The following is a 20,326-nucleotide window of genomic DNA, read 5'->3' as shown; positions in this document are numbered from 1 at the left end:
CCCTTGGCACGTAACCAAATAGATAAACCTGTTATTCAAAGACTCTGCTGAAATACCATGTCCACACGCCCAGTTGGGTTTGATGATAGATCATTTGTGTGTTTTTCTCTGCAGCTGGAGGAGGAAGAGCTCACACTCTTACAAATACACCAACGCACACAAGGAAATAACAACGGAAATGTATAATCCTTCTGCTAACTGAAACTCACTTATCAGCTCTTGTGAGAGATACACCCGTTCAGTGAAACTCCACCGATTGCATAAATCTACTTCCATGGAAAAATATCTGTGGAGTTACGGTATTTATAAGAGACGAGTTTCAGTAACATGGAAGTAGGCTTCATGTTCAGCAATGAATCCAGGCTCCCCATGCTCTAAAGAGGGTAAAGGGGTATTTTACAACAAATTATTATCCAGACAGACTGAATTACTGCCTGCATATCCAATTTGTTCAGCAGTTCAAGTTGTTTTGAAGTTGGTCTAATGACAGATTAACTGTGGCAAAAGTTAAACAAAAGACAGAGTGTCCTTCTTAATCCAGTGGAGGTAGGAATATGAATGTGTGTCAATGCAGACCATGACATTCATCTTAACTTAACAGGAGTGGAGAACTTAACACCACTGTATTTTATTCATTCATCATTTACCCGATATAATTAATGGATGATAAAGGTCAGGAATCCAACTGTATGTGACATTTGATTTTTAAATATATTCAGCAGCTCTTACCTGATATGGACAAAATGCAGATGCCAACTACTGAAGGTGAAAATATGGATCCAATAGATAAGACACAGTTTATGGACCTCTGATTATAAATTCAGAGTCTGGTCCAGCAGTAATGATTTTGCAGGCGTCACACTGGCTGTAAATTTAAATTAAACGTCTTCCTCAACAGCGTTATATATGTCAACATGTGTAAATGTTTCAGCCTAAGATGCTGTCAAAATACATTAAGACAAATGCAGCTGATAATCAAAATTCACTTTTAAACTACAATAAGTCCAGTTTTAAAATCCTAAAGTTGTTTGTCAGCTGTACCACAATCATCCTCGCTCGTATATTCACATCATCTCCGTCTGATAAATAATGATAGGAATGTTTTATCAGTGCATTCAAACTGACAAATGATTGTTTATTGATCAGTGTCTTATTAATGTGTCTAAGGCGTGCAGATTTATCTTTATTTAAACAGTGATTACTACAGTAATGTGCGCTAAATGCTTCAGTGCAGGGAAAGTAGCTGACAGATGCCTTCATGTCCACAGAGTCAGAGAGTTATAAAGAAGGACGATGTATGGATTTTATTCTGAGCTGAAGAGGAATCCTCAGATCACTGTCTCTGTTCTTACATCAATGATCGATCATAAAAGCGCTCATCAGAGACAGTGCTGGGGCAACAAACTAATATCTGACCAGGATATCATGTTTAGAAAAATTTGAACTGCAGAATAATGCATCAAAGTGACTTTATGAAAACACAAGTGTGTCAGACAGCTGCTTCAGGTTCTGCAGGAGGGGAGAAGACAGAGAGAAGCTGCGAGTTTGTTTGTCAGTTACCACAGTAACAAACCCAGAGGTCAACTTATCTCAGGCTCAGCAAACTCAGAATTTTCATTAAACCTACTTTCTGAAACAGGGTCCTGGTGATAATGGGTGCGTTGCCACCAGCTGACTGGACCAACTTTAAATGTGTCTTTACAAACAGCAACAGACAAAGCTGGAAAAAATAGTGGAGTATATAGCAGCTAAAGAGCCAGATAATTCCCTCAGGAGATGGTGGAAACTAAAAGAGGTAAAAGCAGAGTGTTTATTGGACTTGTCAGATAGTGATTAAACAAAACTCCAAATGAATGCTACCTTTGCTGTGTCCAAATAAAAAAAAAAGCTTGCTCTAAAAAATGTTATAAGACAATAATACTGTATATCAGGGCTGTATCTTTGTCACTTCATAACACAGCTTGCAGGAGAACAGGCTGCAGTACTTCTATGAAGCAGCAGCTCATATCAAATATTTCTTGTTTAAGCATGTAAACAAAGAATTTGATAGTATTGACTGTCAGATATGATTTGAATTGTTGGTCGATTGTTTGTTTCCTTCCTTAATACCAAGATAATCTCAATGAATTACCTTTTATCAGGCTTTATCTTATCGTGGTTACTGGGTTAGCCATTCTTTAGCGGACATGTTAGACTATTATTGAAGTGTGATAATGTGGACACGTATACAAGATAAAAATGTGTCAGAGTCTGATAGTGGAACTGTACAAATCTGTGTAGACATACGGCACATGAACCCACACTGACAGACTCATTCATGTTTGAGCGAGAAACCGGAATCTGTGTCACCATTATCTAATTTCTAGTCATCTAAGACTTCAGAGGAACCGTTAGTTAGCTCGTGTGAGACACCTCGCTCAGTATACGTCTTAGAAAAATGTTATGTTCACCCTGCTCTGTTAGATAATAGTCCAACATGCAGACTGGGAACCAAACACATTTCTGCATGATCTGTCTTATATTTTGGTTAGCATTTTTGTTGTTTGCTGGTGTTATGCTTTGATTCCAGTAGATGCTGGCTGATCAAAGAAAGTCTAATGTTAAAATGTTTAAAAGGGGAGTCTGGTGACAGTCAGGACAATCTTATATTAATCATTACATTGTTAGTGATGTTAATAGACAGTGTAGCTGCTACGCTATGAATGATCAATCCTGTTCCTCGATGAATGTGGGTTAATTGTTGAAAACACTGTCATGTGACGTTAACTACTGGACAGAGTGTGGTCTGTTGTTGCTGCCAAGTTCAGGCATCAAAGTTACACAGAGAATTTGCTGTGAGCTCCTAAATCAGCTCTGTTGTCACTATGATGTTTGTAACTGTAGTCGGGAGAATTTCAGAAATAAATGGACTGTCTGTTATGTAATATTAAATAATTAATTGCTTGCTGCTACGTTGCTTAAAGTTGTAAGTTAACTGATTAAATGTAATTTTGTTAACGCCATTTATTTCAGACCCCTGATCTTTTTTTTTTTTTTTTTTTTTTTTTTAAAGGTTATTTTTTGGGCATTTTTGCCTTTATTGACAGTGACAGCTGAAGGTATGACAGGAAAGGGGGGTGAAGAGACAGGGGATGACACGCAGCAAATGAGCCACAGGCAGGATCCGAACCGGCAGCCGCTGCAGAGGACTAACAGCCTCAATACATGGTGCACACACCCTACCGACTGAGCTATAGGGGCGCCCCTCAGACCCCTGATCTTGAACATAAATCAGATGTGGACCTTTGAGTAAGGGAACATTTGGGAACCCCTGTTCAATATTTTTAGAACAACTAATCCAACTGTTACTGGAAGTATTGTCTGTGAATCTGACGCCTGATATGGATTACTCCTCAGTGCCAGAAACCTCCTTTGTTGTCCAAATTCAATTACAAACATAATCAAAAGACACACCATTGCACTGGGTGACATATTACTTCATGACATTGAACATGGCGGGCACAGACATGAACCGTTTAATCAGTTCTTCAAAGCTGAAAAGAGTATTGTTGTTTGACAGAAGCCATAGATACACAACTGTTAAATATATTCTTAGCATTACTAGTTTTTCATTAACTCAAATTTTATTTTATGATCACTTACAGACTGTGTAACCCAGTGAAGATGGTACAAGTTTCCTCTATAAAAACTGTCGTCATGTTGTAGTCGAGGCCATAAAAACATGGAACAACAAAACAAAACTGAAAATAACAGAAAATATAGACAGGCAGATAGAAAAAGCCTACAACAATTTACCAGGTGCTGAAGTTCCCCTTTTCTCTGCCACTGTGTCCCTAAAACATAATGCCACCCTCTGCAAACACACACACACCTGTTAGAATATATGTTTGGACACCCGTTACAGTCTCATGTGGTCACCTATCAACCACATAACAAGCTCTGACTTGGCCACTCATTACCTCCTGACAGCAATAAAGCAAACACACCCATAGCTACCATGGGCAAAAGGTTAAACCATAAAAATACTCCTCATTTGAAAAAGCACACAAACCAGCACCAACACACCCAGGTGGTAAATGAGGCCAATGCCCAGGACTCACCTGATTGGCTTGGTGTAGTGAGTGATGTCATCTCTTAGGAGGGCCTGACCACTTCATAATAAAACGATAGACTGTTAAGGTTCATCGACTCCTTCTTACGACAGGCAGAAACCAGGAAAGCAGCGCCTGAGCGGGCACTCACACGCAGCAGAGAGTCTGTGGAGGAGGTACACCGAGACAGATCAACACTTCTGGATTCAGCAAGAAGAAGAGGAGGAGGAGGAGGCACACCTGTTGGGCAGAAGGATCACAAAGAGTAGAAAACATTAAGAAGGCCTTCATATATTTGCTGGAAAATTAAAACGGAAAAGGGAAGCAAAGAGAAAATTCAGTAGAGGAGCGAAGAGGAAAAATTTGTGAACTTTTGATCCACAGAGGGGTTCACGATGGTGTCTTTTGGACTTGAACTGACTGGTGTCACTCTGTCAGTGCTTGGCTGGGTGCTGAGTGTGCTCAGCTGCGCTTTGCCCATGTGGAGGGTCTCCGCCTTCATTGGCGCCAACATTGTGACAGCTCAGGTATACTGGGAAGGCCTGTGGATGAACTGTGTGTTCCAGAGCACGGGCCAGATGCAGTGTAAGGTCTACGACTCCATGCTGGCTCTACCTCAGGACCTGCAGGCCGCCAGGGCGCTCACCGTCGTCGGCATCATTGTAGGGTTAATTGCTCTCCTCATCGCTACGGTGGGAGCAAAGTGCACCAACTGCATTGACGACGACGGGGTTAAAGCCAGGGTGATGGCCTCCTCGGGAGGGGCGTTCATCGCAGCAGCTCTGGCCCAGCTGGTGCCCGTTTCCTGGTCAGCGCATACCATCATCGTGGAGTTCTACAGTCCGATCATCCTCGCTGGGCAGAAGATGGAGATCGGAGCGGCGCTGTATGTGGGCTGGGCCGCCGCGGCCCTGCTGCTCATTGGGGGTAGCATCCTCTGCTGCAGCTGCCCTCCACAGGAAGAGAAACAATTGAGGTACAGCGTGCATCCCCAGAGTCGTATAGCGTACTCCGCAGCACCAAGGTCAACTGCTCAAAGCTCGTACAACAGGAGGGACTACGTGTGAGCAAAGTCCGGAGACATCAGGAAGAATACTACAGTGGAAACCTCTTATGGTGATCACGTCTTTCCAGGTCAAATTGATCAATACAAGTGGACAGCTCTTCTAACCAAATTTTGTAATTTTTCTCTTTATTTCTCAGGCAGATTACCATTAAATTAACATTTGTTTATTAATTAAGTAAGGGATAATGTACAGTGAGTGGGTCATTATTACAAAATATACCCTGACAGGATAATGTAGGATCCCGACATGAGTGGTATTGAATCATTATTTTGAAATAATGACCCACCTACTGTACATTATCTTGCTCATTACATGGCCACTTACTAAAAGAAATTCAAAAATGACACAAAATATTAATTCAATAATGATTATTGTGATTTAAAAAATTATTTTATTGCTCCTCTAGATATAATTAGAATTGTCTGTAATTGACCAATGAGAATTGAGTATTTAAAAAAGCAATGTAATAAATCAACATAAAGAAATGAAACAAACAAGTTTGCTGTTAGCTGAATTTTATTGACTGTTTCAAGATATAGTGCTATTTCAAATTCCTGTACAAATTAAATTATTGTACTGTGTATAATTCAAAAACACTGTAATACTGTAGCTATAGTACTGTAAATAATATATAGCTACAGTGGTTTTCTTTGGCTCATTTGGGACATAAAATGCATAAAACTACTGCCATTTTAAAGCTATTTTACATATGGTTAAATGTATGGAAAGACCCAAAATGAACAAATGAACAAATGAATTATTTAAAAAACATTTAGGAATGATTGTGCCCCAAGCTTTTCGACCCCCATAAGTGGTTTATCACTGTAACTGTGATCATTTTAAGACGTTTCCACTGTATCACTATTTGAACATGTATCCTGCATGCTTCTTTGTATATTTTCAGGAAACATGTACAGAAACGTCGCTAAACAATAATAACTTGGTTTAATTGGGACCAGTTGTTCGCTAGAAAATGGTAAGAGAGCCGAACCAAGTGTGTGGGGGTTTTGTGGGTATTTAGGACTATATATGCTTGTAAATATGTTTTTTTTTCTTCTTCTTCTTTTTGAAAAGTAGATGTGGATGCTCTGTACAAAAGTTTGATGGTCCTGTTTACAATTGCCATTGGTCTTAAAGCAAGCAGGGGATAAGATCAAATTTAAGAAGATAAAGCCAAATATGGTGAGCAAAGTTAAAACATTTGGTCTGTTCTGTCAGTTCAGTCAGGAGATTTTATCCCATATATATTTATTATTTGTGCTTATAACATTTACATTGTGAATGCTCACTGTGCTGATGAGTGACACTGTTGTGGGTGTGCCGAGTTTTAAATGGCTTTTTTTTCTCGAGAATATTAATTTTACTTGCTAATAGTATTTTCTTGCTATGATTACAAAATAGAGACAGAGGCTGTCACATTGTACAGCCACGCAAAATGGAGCTCACACTGGGCTCCAAATCAAGGTCAACATGGCGGAGTGGACTGGAAAAACAATGACGGGAAGATGTAGTTTATATAATATATAGATCACATTCACTGCACATTATGTGGCTGTACATTTTCTACAGAGGTTGATGCTTTTATATAAATATGTCTCTATGTTAATTTTTTTGTTGTTGTAATATTGTATGTGTTTACCAAAAATGAGAGAAATTGGACTTTTATTAAAGTGTATGTGATTTCATGAATGTTAACGGTTTGCTTTTAAATCTACTGAAATGATTGAAATAGCAAATAATAATACACCATAAATTAATAAATATTTTCACTGTGAAACATTAAGTGGGCCTAATTCATCCTAGTTACTTAAAATTTCTTTAAGTTGAATTAAAAATTTCTTATCCTGGAAACTTCTAGAAATTCAGATGTATTTTCTAGAAGTTTTCAGAACACTTATAAAAATGAGTTCTTCTAACTTGAAGTCTTGAGTTGAATGAATGTACTGCACAGATTTGAATCAACTCATTGAATAAGGTTTCTTCCCAGCATGCATTGTCTGACAGTTAAAACTCTTCTGAGACCCTTGTTTTTTGTAGCTTGAAGAAAATATATATGAGTCATGGTTGCCTGTTTTCACAATAATGAAAACTGTGAACCACAATGAAAGTTAGTGTTGAATTCTTTCAATCTGTTTCACATATTTTCTTCATGTCAGTGCAGGAACAAAGTGACTCCAACAGAAACAGCAGCAGCTGGAAGTTCTTCGTGTGAAATGATGAATTGATCAATCAATCTGAGCCAGTGTAAAAGGAAATTAAATAATGCTTGTCAGCGTGACTGAAGAGTTGTTGGTTCAACTTAATATCTTAAGCTTATTGAACATGTTTTTGCAGGTACAACTGAATTAAATTCAAGATTATTTCATTATTATTACAAAAATATTACAAAATTACCTCAACCTGTCTTGTTAAATTCAGTCAACTTTAAATCTCAAGGCAGCCTGAGCACTAACTTTTTTTTTTAAGGTAAAACAAATAGCTTGTCTTTCACAGTGACAGGACCAGTGTGTGGGATTTAGTGACATCTGGTGGTAAGGTTGTAGACTGCAACCAGCTGAGTACCATTCTGTCACATGATCCCCTTCCAAGTGTGAAGGAGAACCTGCGGTGGCCACGAAACACAAAAGGCTTCATCCAGAGGCAGTGTCTGGGTTGCCTATTCAGGGAAACTGTATATTCCACTTCTGACATATTCTGCCAATAAATCCCCATAAGTCAAATAATAAATAAATAGAAAAGACTCATAAGATACGTACAGATTGTGGTTTTGATTCTATATAAATGATAATAAACAGTATGTTTAAGACAATGTGAGAACAATTTCATCTGTTTGTTATTTATTTGTTGCAGCATTTAAAGAAAATGTAGTTGCTGCATTAAAAAGTTAGTGACATCTTGCTCACATATGTCAGAGCTGCATGTGACGGATGATTTTGTTTTGGATTCTGGTGCACAGAAATCAAATAGGAAGAGAAGTGTCTTCTGTTTTTGTCTGACCAAGTGCCTAAACCACAGATACCAACTTTTTCCTGTTTTGAATAGTCAAATTGTCCCTCTGTGTTCCAGCAGGTGTGCTCAGACACAGAAGAGCAGCCAAGACCTTTAGTTCACATGACCTATTTCAGCCCCTCTGGAAAGCCCTGAACAAAAGTCTGTCAAAATCCAAGAAATAATTCTTAATTTAAAATGATTTTAAATAAATTTATTTCAAAAGATCTGTCAAAGAAAAACCCATGTTGTCTGACCCATGTTGTGCATGAGAAGGGGTCTGGATAGCTTGTGCATCAAAGTGTTTAAGTAGCTACAAGAATCTTTGATATCGTGTTAATTTTTGCGGCCCCCTGTGGACAAAAGCAGTAGTGTTTCCACTATTATAACCACAAAATATAACATCAAAAATGAAATTATCTCAAGAAAAATCTAATTACTCATTGTAACTTTGATGTAAACACAGTCTTATGCCATAAAGTGGCAGGCATTAAAATAACTATATAGAAATAACAGATCTACTGAATAATGGTCTCATTTAAACATCAGTGAATACATTTCTAATTGGGTAAATTCTTAATGGCAATTAATTGATTAATGATTTATCATTAACATCCTTACTCAAAATGTTTGCTGATTGGCTACAAAAATGCAGATGAAAGGTTTGAATATTAATTCAAATTGTACTCCGTACTCAACTATGACTTCGAAAGTAAATAGATTACATGACGAAATGAAGACTTAAGTACAAGTAGAAATACAGACTTGAAAATCTACTCATAAAAGTACAAGTACCACCAAAAACTGCTTAATTACAGTTATTTGAGTATTTGTAATTAGTTACTTTCACCCCTACATTTACTTATGTAGGTCATATAGAGTCATTAGACTTAAATTGAGGCTGTTTCATAACCAGTTAAAAACTCCTTGTAGCATGTTTAAGTAAAAGTGGCAACACTACAGAAATAGTCTGTTATAAGCAAGTCCTGCAATTACAGCAAAAATGCAAAAGTATTCGCTTCAAAATATAATATATCAAAATATGAGTGAAAAGGAAAAGTACTCATTATGCTCAATGGCCCAGGTTGCAGCTTGTAAGTGTGAGCTGATTTTAATCACTTTATTTTCTGCTGGGTAGCTTGTGAGGTAAAGTCTCATCTTATTTAAACCATTAAAACATCATCATTCATAAGTAAGTTATCAAATTGAGTGAGACAATATTTCTTTCTAAAGTGTAGTGAAGTATAAGGCAGCTGTAAATGGATATAATCAACTAAAATACCCCTAAACTCTGCTTTAAGTACAGTAGTAAATATACTTAGTTACTTTCCACCACTGCTGACATCATAATTGAAACACACGACAAGAACGTCATGATTTCTCTTTCTACACTTGTTTTGGTAACACAGGCAGCTGGTCAGCACAGGTGTGTGTGATACAGGTAGCATACAGGTCATGGCTGTTATCTCACCTGTGATGCATCAACTGATGTTGTTACATAAACACAAGAAACTGTCTGATAAAGATGCTCACAGCGTTACGACAAACGGAGCCTCCGCCCTCTGGTTTGTGTTCGTGTGTTGTTGTTATTTTTACATCTTAGTGAGAGCTGTTTTGGGCTCCACACGCATGATGTGAGGACATTTTTAAAGGTGTTTGTGTGTGTAACAAAAGCACCGGATCGGTCTTTCATTGATCGGTGATGAGAAGTGCCCTGAAATACAGTATATCAACATTTTAAGCCTTTGAGATTTAGTTTTAAGGGTGAGTTTCCAAAATCTTTCAAAAAGAAAAAAGCCATTTGAACATACATGGAGAGTAAAGTTAAAGACTAAAAAATTGATTAAATTAATATTGAATGATTATTTAATTTAACTGAGCTTTAATTTTTCAAGAAATATTCCAATTTCCCTACAATTAGTACCAAATTACAAAGATTATTCCAGGAAATTTTGCTGCTAATTATTAAAAAAATATGCACATATCATATAAAGAATGTCAATATGAGTTTATTGTCTTTACTCAGGTTTAACCCATTCACAAAAACTTATTCCCCTTAAAGTCTAAGTGTTTGCATTCATTTTACTTTTAAGAACAAATGTGCTATTTTATTTTAAGATTACTTCTGGACCAAAAGGGGACTTGTTGACATGTCTTGGGCTGAAGAGGTTTATATATATTGTTAAAAGATAGCACAAAGAGTTTGTTTATATTTGAATTCATTTATGCCCTTGGAAAATGAAACATATTACCGACTGAAAAGAAAATGTTATTATGCATTTTCATATTATTATATTCTTTAATTTTTACATTTATTTACATTTTTTTATTATTATTTCCCTATTATTTCATTCTGGTGTTTTATTTGAAATGTCTGTGTGGATGTGTGATTGTGGACAGACAATATACATTTGCATACTCTTGCATTTCTTTTGGTATTATGATTTAAATCTAAATAAAAAATATTGTTGAACATTATTTCTGAACAACAAAATCTTGATTTTCTGAGTATAGAAATATAGAATATGGATTTTTAATTTGTCCTCTACAAGGTTCAAATAATACAGTAAGCAACAGAAAGATATATACATAAATATTTCTTCTGTTATACGGTATAATCCACGACGTGTATTTCTGTGAATTGTTTGGTCAGAGTAAGTGTTTAACCGATACTGAGAAGATCACGCTGTCTGTGTGCTCAAGGTGTCTGAGAATCGCCCTATTATGTTTTCTCTCTGCTCATATTTACTCTGGGTGCAGTTATTCCGGTTTCCATCTGAGCTTTGGGATTGTTTTCCTAACACCGAATCACACAACTGGAACCAGGAAGTAACAGAAGACCAACAGTATCAGAAGGACAGCACTTATAGCCTGTGTGTGTCTTTGCACCGGTGTGTGTGTGTTTGTGTTTCTATGCTTACTCTCAACAAGTTCTCTAAGTAGCCAGAAGCAAAAGCTGCTTCTCTGTTCTCCATCACTGCCTGTATGCAAGTCAGCATTTATGTTTCAGGAGCTACATACTTCTTGTTTCGTTACTCACTTCTCCTTAACTCTCTGTAATCTGTAATCTGTACAAATACATATTTATTTAATCTATTAATCGTTCTAATCAGATAGCTAAAAAAAAAAAAAAAAGCAAACAAAAGTGTGGATGTGGTTTGCTAGCCAGCTAAAAAGTGAAACAAAAATTCTGATGGCTGAATTTTCAGCTGGAGTGATAAAATTCAGATGGATTGAGTCTGTCCCTTAACTTTGCTCAATCCTTCTAAAAAAGGGCAGTCATTTTAAAAGCTGAACCTTCCCAAGTGTAATTTTAAAGTTTTGGTGCCGCATAATTAAATTACATCTCGGTTTAGAGTCCAACAAACAAAACCCTTTGCAATGGCAGTGAAAAGAGAGGTTTAAATTTGTTCTTTCTTCTTTAATATATTTCCAAAGCTAAGTGCAACAAGCACCAACAAAGTTAAACCATGATTTAATCTCGTTTAATCTTTAATCTTTTGGTGCAACCCAGACAAAGAAAAAAAAAGAAAAGAAAAGAGAATAAATGTTTTTTCTTGACTGATCTCATTTAATGACCTTCTTTATTTAATTTTTTACTACAGCATAGATTTAATCTTCACAGTTGAAACACCTACATCAGGTAGAATGTAAATACAGGTGAAGTGCTCCTGTGTGAAGTGAAGTGTTTTTTATGGTAGTCAAGAGGCAGCCATCTTACCAGTGACCAACCCCCACCAACCACACACACACACACATACAAAAGCAGAGAGAGACACACCCTCCCTCCATCACATCCCTCCTCACCCGGCCTGCCTCCAGCTCCCCTCCTCCACTGTATGTGCACTGGTGGTGTTTTTTTGGTTTTTTTTTCATGAAGACGGCCTCCTGCTGGCTGACATCATCACCATGGGACTCCTCCTTGCTCCCCAGAGGTATAAAGGATCTCTTGTTTCCGTGGCAGCATCTCATAGAGCTACATCACACCCTCCTACAGGTGCTCACACTCTTCAGAGGACACCTGAACACCACAGGAGGAGACTCTTCACTGGGTTTTAGTTTGTTGGGACTCACTTTTTAAGTTTTATTGTGTCATCAGACAAAAAGGCAACATGTCGATGGGCATGGAGATCGTGGGCATCGCCCTTGGCGTCATTGGATTTATCATTGCAATTGTGACATGTGCCCTGCCTATGTGGAAGGTAACGGCCTTCATCGGTGCCAACATCATCACAGCTCAGACCATCTGGGAGGGTCTGTGGATGAACTGTGTCACCCAGAGCACGGGCCAGATGCAGTGCAAGGTCTATGACTCGCTGCTCGCATTGCCTCAAGAGCTTCAGGCCTCCAGAGCGATGATGATCATCGCCATCATACTCGGCGTGCTGGGGGTCATGATCTCCATCGTCGGCGCCAAGTGCACCAACTGCATCGAAGATGAGCCATCCAAGGCCAAAGTGATGATCATCGCTGGGATCTTCTTCGTCCTCGGAGGGCTTTTGGTGCTCATCCCCGTCTCCTGGACCGCCAGCGTTGTCATTCGGGATTTCTACAACCCCATCCTGACCAACGCGCAGAGGAGGGAGCTTGGAGCGTCGCTCTACATCGGCTGGGGAGCGGCCGCCCTGCTCCTCATTGGTGGCGCCATGCTGTGCAGCAGCTGCCCGCCAAAAGAGAAGAAGTACAAGCCACCACGAATGGCGTATTCCGCCCCACGCAGCACCAGCGGAGGTGGAGGCTATGACAGGAAGGACTACGTTTGATTATATAAAAGTTTTGTTGAAAATGTTTGTTGCACATTAGTGTTTTTGTGTTGTTTTTTGCTGTCTGAAACCACAGGGTGAAGCCCATGAAAAGACTCCGAGATGAAGATAAATATTGATCATTCTGCTTTGCTTAAGATACTCATTTACATTTAATTTTAGTGCCTTTTGCTCCGCTACAATCCAGCAGGTGTGTCTTTTTAAGAGGCTCTCATTTTCAGCGTGTTTTCCATTTCTTTTGAAATGTCTGTGTAAATGTTGTATTTATACTAAATCTTTTGTGGCATTATGTGAGCGTGAAAACACCTGCTTGTGTCTCTATCATTAGCTGTTGGTCGGCTAGTGTCGGGTTTCACTGAGACTCAGTTAAAACGTTGTCTGTCATTTCACTGACAATGACAAGGAAGAGTCTGCTCTCATTTTACATGGATTTGGTTGTCTGATTGTTGTGTGTGTGTGTGTGTGTGTGTGTGTGTGCGTGTGTGCGTCCATGCTTGCGTGTGTGTGTGTGTGTGTGTGTGCTTTGCATGTAATATTTGCTTAGGAGAGTTTCTGCTGAGACTGAAACTAAAGATGGATACAGCCCCGGGTAACAACTCTATCTTCGTCCTCAAAGTTTCACTGTTTGAGGACATAGAAGAGACTGTTTCAGTCGGCACACAACCTTTTATGTGTGAGTTTATTTTATATTTCTGCTCTAAAAATGTTTTTGTAATGTATTTAAAAACCATATACTCCATTGTGTTTCAAAATTGATTTGTATTGTGTCTTAGTTTCAAACATTTTTGTATCTTTTATATGAGAAACAACAGCCTTTTATGCTCCTCTGTATGTCAAACAAAGAGCCAAAGGACCTCTTTAATGTGTGTGTGCATGTGTGTGACACCCAGAGAAAACATGACTGGATGGTAGGATGTTAGTTTTGTGTGTATAAATGAAATATTCCACGATGTCTCTTTAAAATAAAGAATTTGTCTTCAAAGTTTAACACATTTTGTCACTGTGGTGTTGTTAAAAGAGCTGATTCATGAAATAAAATGTTTGTAACATGTTGTATATCAGTGCTTGAATTGCAAATATGTCGAAAATTTCAATAGAAGTTATATTATAAGAATGGTGGTTGTTTTTTCCCCCTCTATTCTTCTTCAGGAAAGATCGTTTCACCAGGAGCAGCATCACAAAGCATGTGCTACCAAAACAAACAAGGGTCAGTCCAAATCAAATTGTTTAAAAAGCTGAAATTCGGGTTGGGCTCCTTTGGGAGTCGAGTGTCTTTGTTGAACCAGAAGTGCAGCCGAGTTAAACTCATCGGTTTAGCCAGAGATAAATAATCCTTAGGTGTGGTGGGCTCAGTTGGCTGCCACATACCTGTCAAAGAAAAAAAAAAACAAAAAACTTTTGCCTGTTGGTTATAGTACAGAGAAAGGACAGACAGAACAGATACACACATAATGTCATTACAGCTGCTCTAGAGGCTTTTCAGGAGGAAGTAAAACAAAAAGAGAAAAAAAGAAGACTGAAAAAAAAAACAAAAAACAAAAACAGTAGACACAAAAACTAGGCAACAATTAGTCCAGCTGACAATATAATAATAATAATAATAATAATAATAATAATAATAATAATAATAATAATAATAATAATAATGGCCAGCAAAACAGCTGTTTGGGTGTTATTTAGGGACAGGTGTATATGGTGGTTTGGGACACCTGTATATGTGTTTGCATCCATGTGTGCATGCATGTGCATGAATGCAACTGTGCAAACTACAACATGTGGGTAGAGAGGTCAAACAGAGGGGTAACAGGGTTAAGGGATAACGTTATTAAAATCAGGACATAAATCAAGTAGGGAACAAGAGTTAGTGAGAGTCACTGTTATCTGTATCCTGAAAATCAAGGTAAGTCTGCCCATTTCAGTTTTTATCTATCATCTATCTCTATTCCTTACATTGACTGTTTCATATACATTATATTGACACCTGAGCTGTGACATAATCCACCAATAATCACAGTGGTTTGACAAAACACTACATACAGAATATCTGACAAAACTGACAATGTATTATTTAACTCTTGGGTGTAAGATGTTTGTTAACAGATTGCTGAGACGGAGCAGGATGTGATGCTGCCAGCATGATGCAAATTACAGGCAAAAGGTTAAAAAGAGCAGCTTGTTGAACTGCTGATAGTTTAATGCATTTTAACTGCATTATTTTTGCATGGTAGGTTAAAATGAAAGTAATAATAAATAAATACTGTGAATAAACAATATTTAGAATTAAAGCATCATTTTGTTGTGTCTCCTACGGTACCACATACACCTGTCAGAGAACAAATGAGACTGAGCAAATCAATATTATCCTTGTTAATGCAGAGTCAGGAAATGTCAAAGTCACATGAGGGTTTTGAACCACTGAGTCACAACATTTTTACAGCCTTATCTGTTGCCTTATCGACCCTTATCTGGGTCAGTGAGTGGAATTTGACCAATTCAACGGAAAAAAATGTCTGCAATGCACTAACTGTGGATTGATCAACTACTATTAGTTCAGTTGAGGAGTAAATTATTATATTTTCATACGAGCATAGAAGACTAAAATGTCTCAGTGTGTCAGAGCGAGAAAGAAAAAGTAAAAAATTGTCACCTTCGCCATACAAAACAATGGAGACTGTTTTTCTGTGGCTTAAAGGAAAAAATATTCTGAAAACTCTAGTACTTAAAAAAACAGAAGCTGGTCTTTGTATGCTTTTAGTAATATTGTCTCTGAGTTGTGTAATTCAAAACGGGTATGGAGCCACTGCAGGGAATGATTTCTTTATAGGGAAATTAAAGTTTATTGAGTTTTAAGAGTTTGTTTTTCATTAAACTCCAACATGGATCATTTTTTTTATTAGTTTCTTCTCTGTTTCTTCTCTGTCAATGATTGATAAAATATGTGGGGTGGGGGGGGACATGTGTTACGTCTCTGTTCCTTCCTCCATCCACGTTCCCATTTCCTCAAACCACTGCCCGTCTCTTCCTGTCCACCAGATGCCCCTGGACTTTCCTTCCTTTCACCATCACCTGACTGCCCCACCCATCTGCTCACCTGTTCCCACTCGTCTCATCAGCCCCACAGTTACCTAACTTTCTCTGCCCACCTGTTCACCTTTTCTTATCAGTCCTCCAAATATTTAACCAGCCCTTTTTCGTTCACGTCTTGTCATTTCGTTCCGGTTGCTTTTTGCTTGTGCTTTTTGTATTCAAGTTTCCATTACCTTTATGTTTTGTTTTTGTCACTGCAGAGGATGGTTTGGGTTAAAATAAATACATTACCCACATCGTGTGACACAAGCGTTGAGTTTCAGTATTACGTGGGATACAACCTCCAGCTTCCTGGGGACAGTCCTACGTTTGTTTAAAGTGTCCATCCACCCCATCTTCTCCATACACAGACTTTGACACTCTTTATGCTGCGTCACCTGACACGGTGGTTTGCACTGAAGCTACTTCAAAGCCTGATGTGCCACATACAGACACTCAAAGTACAGGTAAATACGAGATCCAAAACAAAATATATGTATTTGATGACTTGGAATGAGAACAGGCTGGCTTATAACCTAAAATCATTTCATAGTCACTTTTAAAATCATTGCTCTGTAGCACTAATAGTGATCATAAACTCCACAGGGTGCCTTTAGGGCTCCCTCTCACTTTAAAACAAAAACAAAAGATGGAGTTTGATGATAGGGTGAAGTAGTGTGGCGTCATGCAGTTGTCTTAAACATCCAACATAGCTGATGTAAATCTATCTGACATGACTCAGGCAGAAATCATGTTAATGGACGAGGTAATATTAAAGTTTTATTCACGATTAAGACACACGTTCAGCGACTTCCCTCGTCACTCTCTGATCATTTTCCCAGAAGCTATAGCGACTCGCAGCGCTGTTACTGGAGTATTTCCATTTGCGCAGCAGATGTGGATTTAAAGTAAGCAAAGTGGGAACTAGAATGACATGACAGGGCAAAAACATAAAGGTCAAAACGGTGTTGAGAAGTCAGTACAGAGAATAAAGGCCACTGTTGTTTTGGACGATGCAAATGTCACTGACCGCACAGTTGGATGTCAACTTCTCTTTCCGGCACGAACACGTGAAGTTGACAGGTAGCAGATTTCTCACAAACAAGATGATGAGCAGGGAGCAAAGTCCGACAGGTGCCTGATAGAGACCCCTGAAGGAATTAGCTGAGGTTATCACTGATTTTTCAACCTCACAGCCTGATGGGCTGTTAAGTTGTGTAAAGCAGATAAACTATCTGTTGCATACACTTCAGCAGGCGTGTGTCAATAAGTATGTTGTTGTTACACACAATATTATCTCTATTTTATCTATTTTGAGCAGGCTGGACTATTGCAGTTCTCTGTTTATTATGGGTCCTCCAAAGAAAACAAACCATAGATTACAACTTATCTAGAATTCAGCTGCATGCATCTGACCACGCAAGTCCAGTCCTCTAAAACCCTCTACCTGTTGTTTTCAGAATACAGTTTAAAATTTGCCAAGCACCCGCAGGTCTGACTCCACCACACATTTTAGACAAAGTTGCCAGTTTACAATCCCAGCAGATCTCTCCACTCACAAGGAGGGAATGTCCTCCATGTTTTTAGACTTTCAAAGTCTGGTAAGATTAGCATTTATGAAACAGTTTGCCTGCCATTCTTAGCCTTGCTGTTTTCTTTTAAAAGCAAACTGAAGATCATTTGACCATTTTATGAAATGAATACACTGTGTTTGTACAGTGTGTTTCTTTGTATGTATGTATGTATGTTTCTGTCTATTATCACTGTATGCTGAAAGACGTCTTGTGGTTGCTGGATCCAGGTTTTTGATAAACCTCGAGAAACCTGTATTAAACTTACATATAACCTATACCGTTGTTCTTCAAACTTTTAACACCGTGTATCATGTGAGAAAATGTTAAGCTCGCCAGATACCACCATTATGACTGATGTTAAATATGCTGTAGGCCTAACCTCAGCTTCCTAATAAAAAAATATTTGTTGACTGTTGTCAGACACAGCCACACTGTACAAAGGAGTAACCTGTAACAGTTACTGAGATAAAATGTGTAACTAAATTACTTATTAAGTAACTAATAAATATGTTGGTGATTACAAATTTGTATGACCTACATCTTGTTGTGCTATATAATAAAGTTTCAATTGAATTGAAAATTTTGTAAATCTGGTTTTAATATAAATTATCTTCTTTCTTAACATGAGGATAAATGTCACTCTGGTTGAAAGAATCAGACCCTCAGTAATTTCATGAAAACACTCCAGATTACAGTTTGCCGCCTCCTGTGGACTCAGTAAATGTCAATATATCCCAGCACCAGAGCCAAACAATAATAATGTCATAAAAATGGTGGTGTCCTGTGATTGTTTTGCCGATGGTATGAACAAGCCTCACAGGAAACTTTTCAAGTTGTCCAGTCAGTGGAAGCAATAGTGTGTGTTACATATACTAAGAAAACTGAGTCTTTGTGGTCATGCAGTACATGCTCATATACCAGGATGCGTTGCAAGTGAGCTTGTGACGCCCACTCTCACCTTAGTGTGTATCACCACCCTAGCCTGTAGCTATTACTCTGTTGGCCAAAACACAGTGTTTGGTGACACAAATACTCATTGAGATGCTCCCTGGCTGCCCAGAGGTGGAGAGTAGAAATGTAAGCTGAAATAGCCTGAAGTTCTTTCTTTCACAAACCGATGACATCACTGTGACAGACTTTGCAGCAGGAGAACTCAGCTTTGCTGGTCATTATAGAACACACTGAGCAATTTATTGCTTCGGTTGACTACATTTACCATCAACACTGACTATATATCCACATCAAAAGTGCTGAATTTTCCCCTTAAGCAGTGTGGTCCTAGATGCTCAGAAATAAATGTAGCCTGCAAACATTATGAACTGATTTCTGACCGTTTTCTGACTTCTGACACTTTTTTCCTTAAGAGGAGAACATTCCTGTCCGCTTCCCGAATGTCCTGATAATTCTGCAGCTCTTATCAGGGAGCCTTGCGCTGCCTTTTATGACTTAATGAGTCGTCAAACTATTTAAATCTGTAAATAGAGATAATTTTGTGCAGTTGCGAAAGACAAAAATAGCAACTAATTGGATGGAAATATTTTGGTATCATCATATCAACAATTCCTGTCCGAGAAAGAGCTTTCCAGGAAAGTTGCAGGAGTATCTGACTTCTATTGACATATTTGAATAAATCTATATTTTAAAGACTAGATTGAGGAAATATGTCTACAACAAGGCCCAATATACAACAAAAAAGTGAAAAATTTGCAATTTGTTGAAACATTTAGACCGAAACTTTTGTTCTATATTGTATATATATCTATCTATGTTTTAGATTTCTCTCCATGAATTATTATTAGGACCTTTTGAAATTTTTCCATAAGTCTCTATAAATGAAAATACAGACACTGAAACTGGAACAGTGAACCAGTGAAAGCAGAAGTGTTAGTGAAGCAGAAGCTGAATAAGCAGAAGGTGTTTTGTTTTGTAAATCAGCAGAGATTTGATTCATGTGATCGATACTATGACAGGACATCCTCCGTGAAATTTCAAAGACAGTTGCGGGTTGACACGCTTAAATGCTCCTGTTGGTGTACATTCATTTAATCCACAGGTTGTTACACATGGTCAGTGAAGGCAACAAAGCATGACTTAATACACTACAAGGTACTGGCTACGAACAGCACATTGGAGAATAATAAACCTGACGTGCTCGTTTTCATGTTACAGCCAGCGGTGGCGGAAGTACTCAGATGTTTTACTTGTAAGTAAGAGTAGCAATATGACTGTGAAATACTGTGTTCCAAGTAAAAGTCACGCATTCAAAATACTACTTAAGTAAAAGTACAAAAGTACTGGCATCACATTAGACTCTAAGTACCCAAAGTAAAAATAGTCATCATGCAGAATGGCCCATTTCAGAATAATATACTGTATATTATGGGAATATAAGTATTTATACATATGTACATCACTTTGCTGGTAAAGGTGAAGCTGATTTAACTGCTTTATGTATATTTTTACTTAATATACTGCTGGGTAGCTTGTGAATTTCTAACCTGGAATCAGTAATGTCACATCATGACAGATTATAAGACACCATAATTTATTTTTTGATTGTATTCTGTATTATCAACCTCAATCTGCAAAGTAAAAGGTGATGTTGAGTAAGGTGTACAATATTTGCCTGTGAACTACAATGGAGTAGAAGTATAAAGTAGAAAATGAAAATACTTTAGAAAAATGCAAGTACCTCAATATCGGTTTTAAGTACAGTACTTGAGTAAATGTATCCAGTTACTTTCACATCTGTAGGTAAATAACATTTTGGTTCATGT

General features: G+C 38.0%; 2 protein-coding genes across 2 annotated transcripts; both read left to right on the top strand.

Moving 5' to 3' along the window:
* Positions 1 to 4,131: 4,131 nt before the first annotated feature.
* LOC146319146 (claudin-4-like) lies at positions 4,132 to 5,580 on the top strand. The gene has a single exon (XM_084729752.1). The coding sequence runs from the start codon at positions 4,487 to 4,489 to the stop codon at positions 5,156 to 5,158; it is 672 nt and encodes a 223-aa protein (XP_084585878.1). The 5' UTR covers positions 4,132 to 4,486; the 3' UTR covers positions 5,159 to 5,580.
* A 6,521-nt stretch (positions 5,581 to 12,101) lies between these two features.
* LOC146319145 (claudin-3-like) lies at positions 12,102 to 13,965 on the top strand. Its single transcript, XM_084729753.1, has one exon. It carries the CDS (start codon positions 12,259 to 12,261, stop codon positions 12,907 to 12,909), a length of 651 nt encoding a protein of 216 aa, XP_084585879.1. The 5' UTR covers positions 12,102 to 12,258; the 3' UTR covers positions 12,910 to 13,965.
* Positions 13,966 to 20,326: the final 6,361 nt, after the last annotated feature.

The sequence above is a fragment of the Lutjanus erythropterus genome, chromosome 11 (assembly GCF_056507025.1).
Source record: "Lutjanus erythropterus isolate fLutEry1 chromosome 11, fLutEry1.hap2, whole genome shotgun sequence".
Lineage (NCBI taxonomy): Eukaryota > Metazoa > Chordata > Actinopteri > Lutjaniformes > Lutjanidae > Lutjanus > Lutjanus erythropterus.
This window is presented reverse-complemented; position numbering and strand designations above follow the sequence as displayed.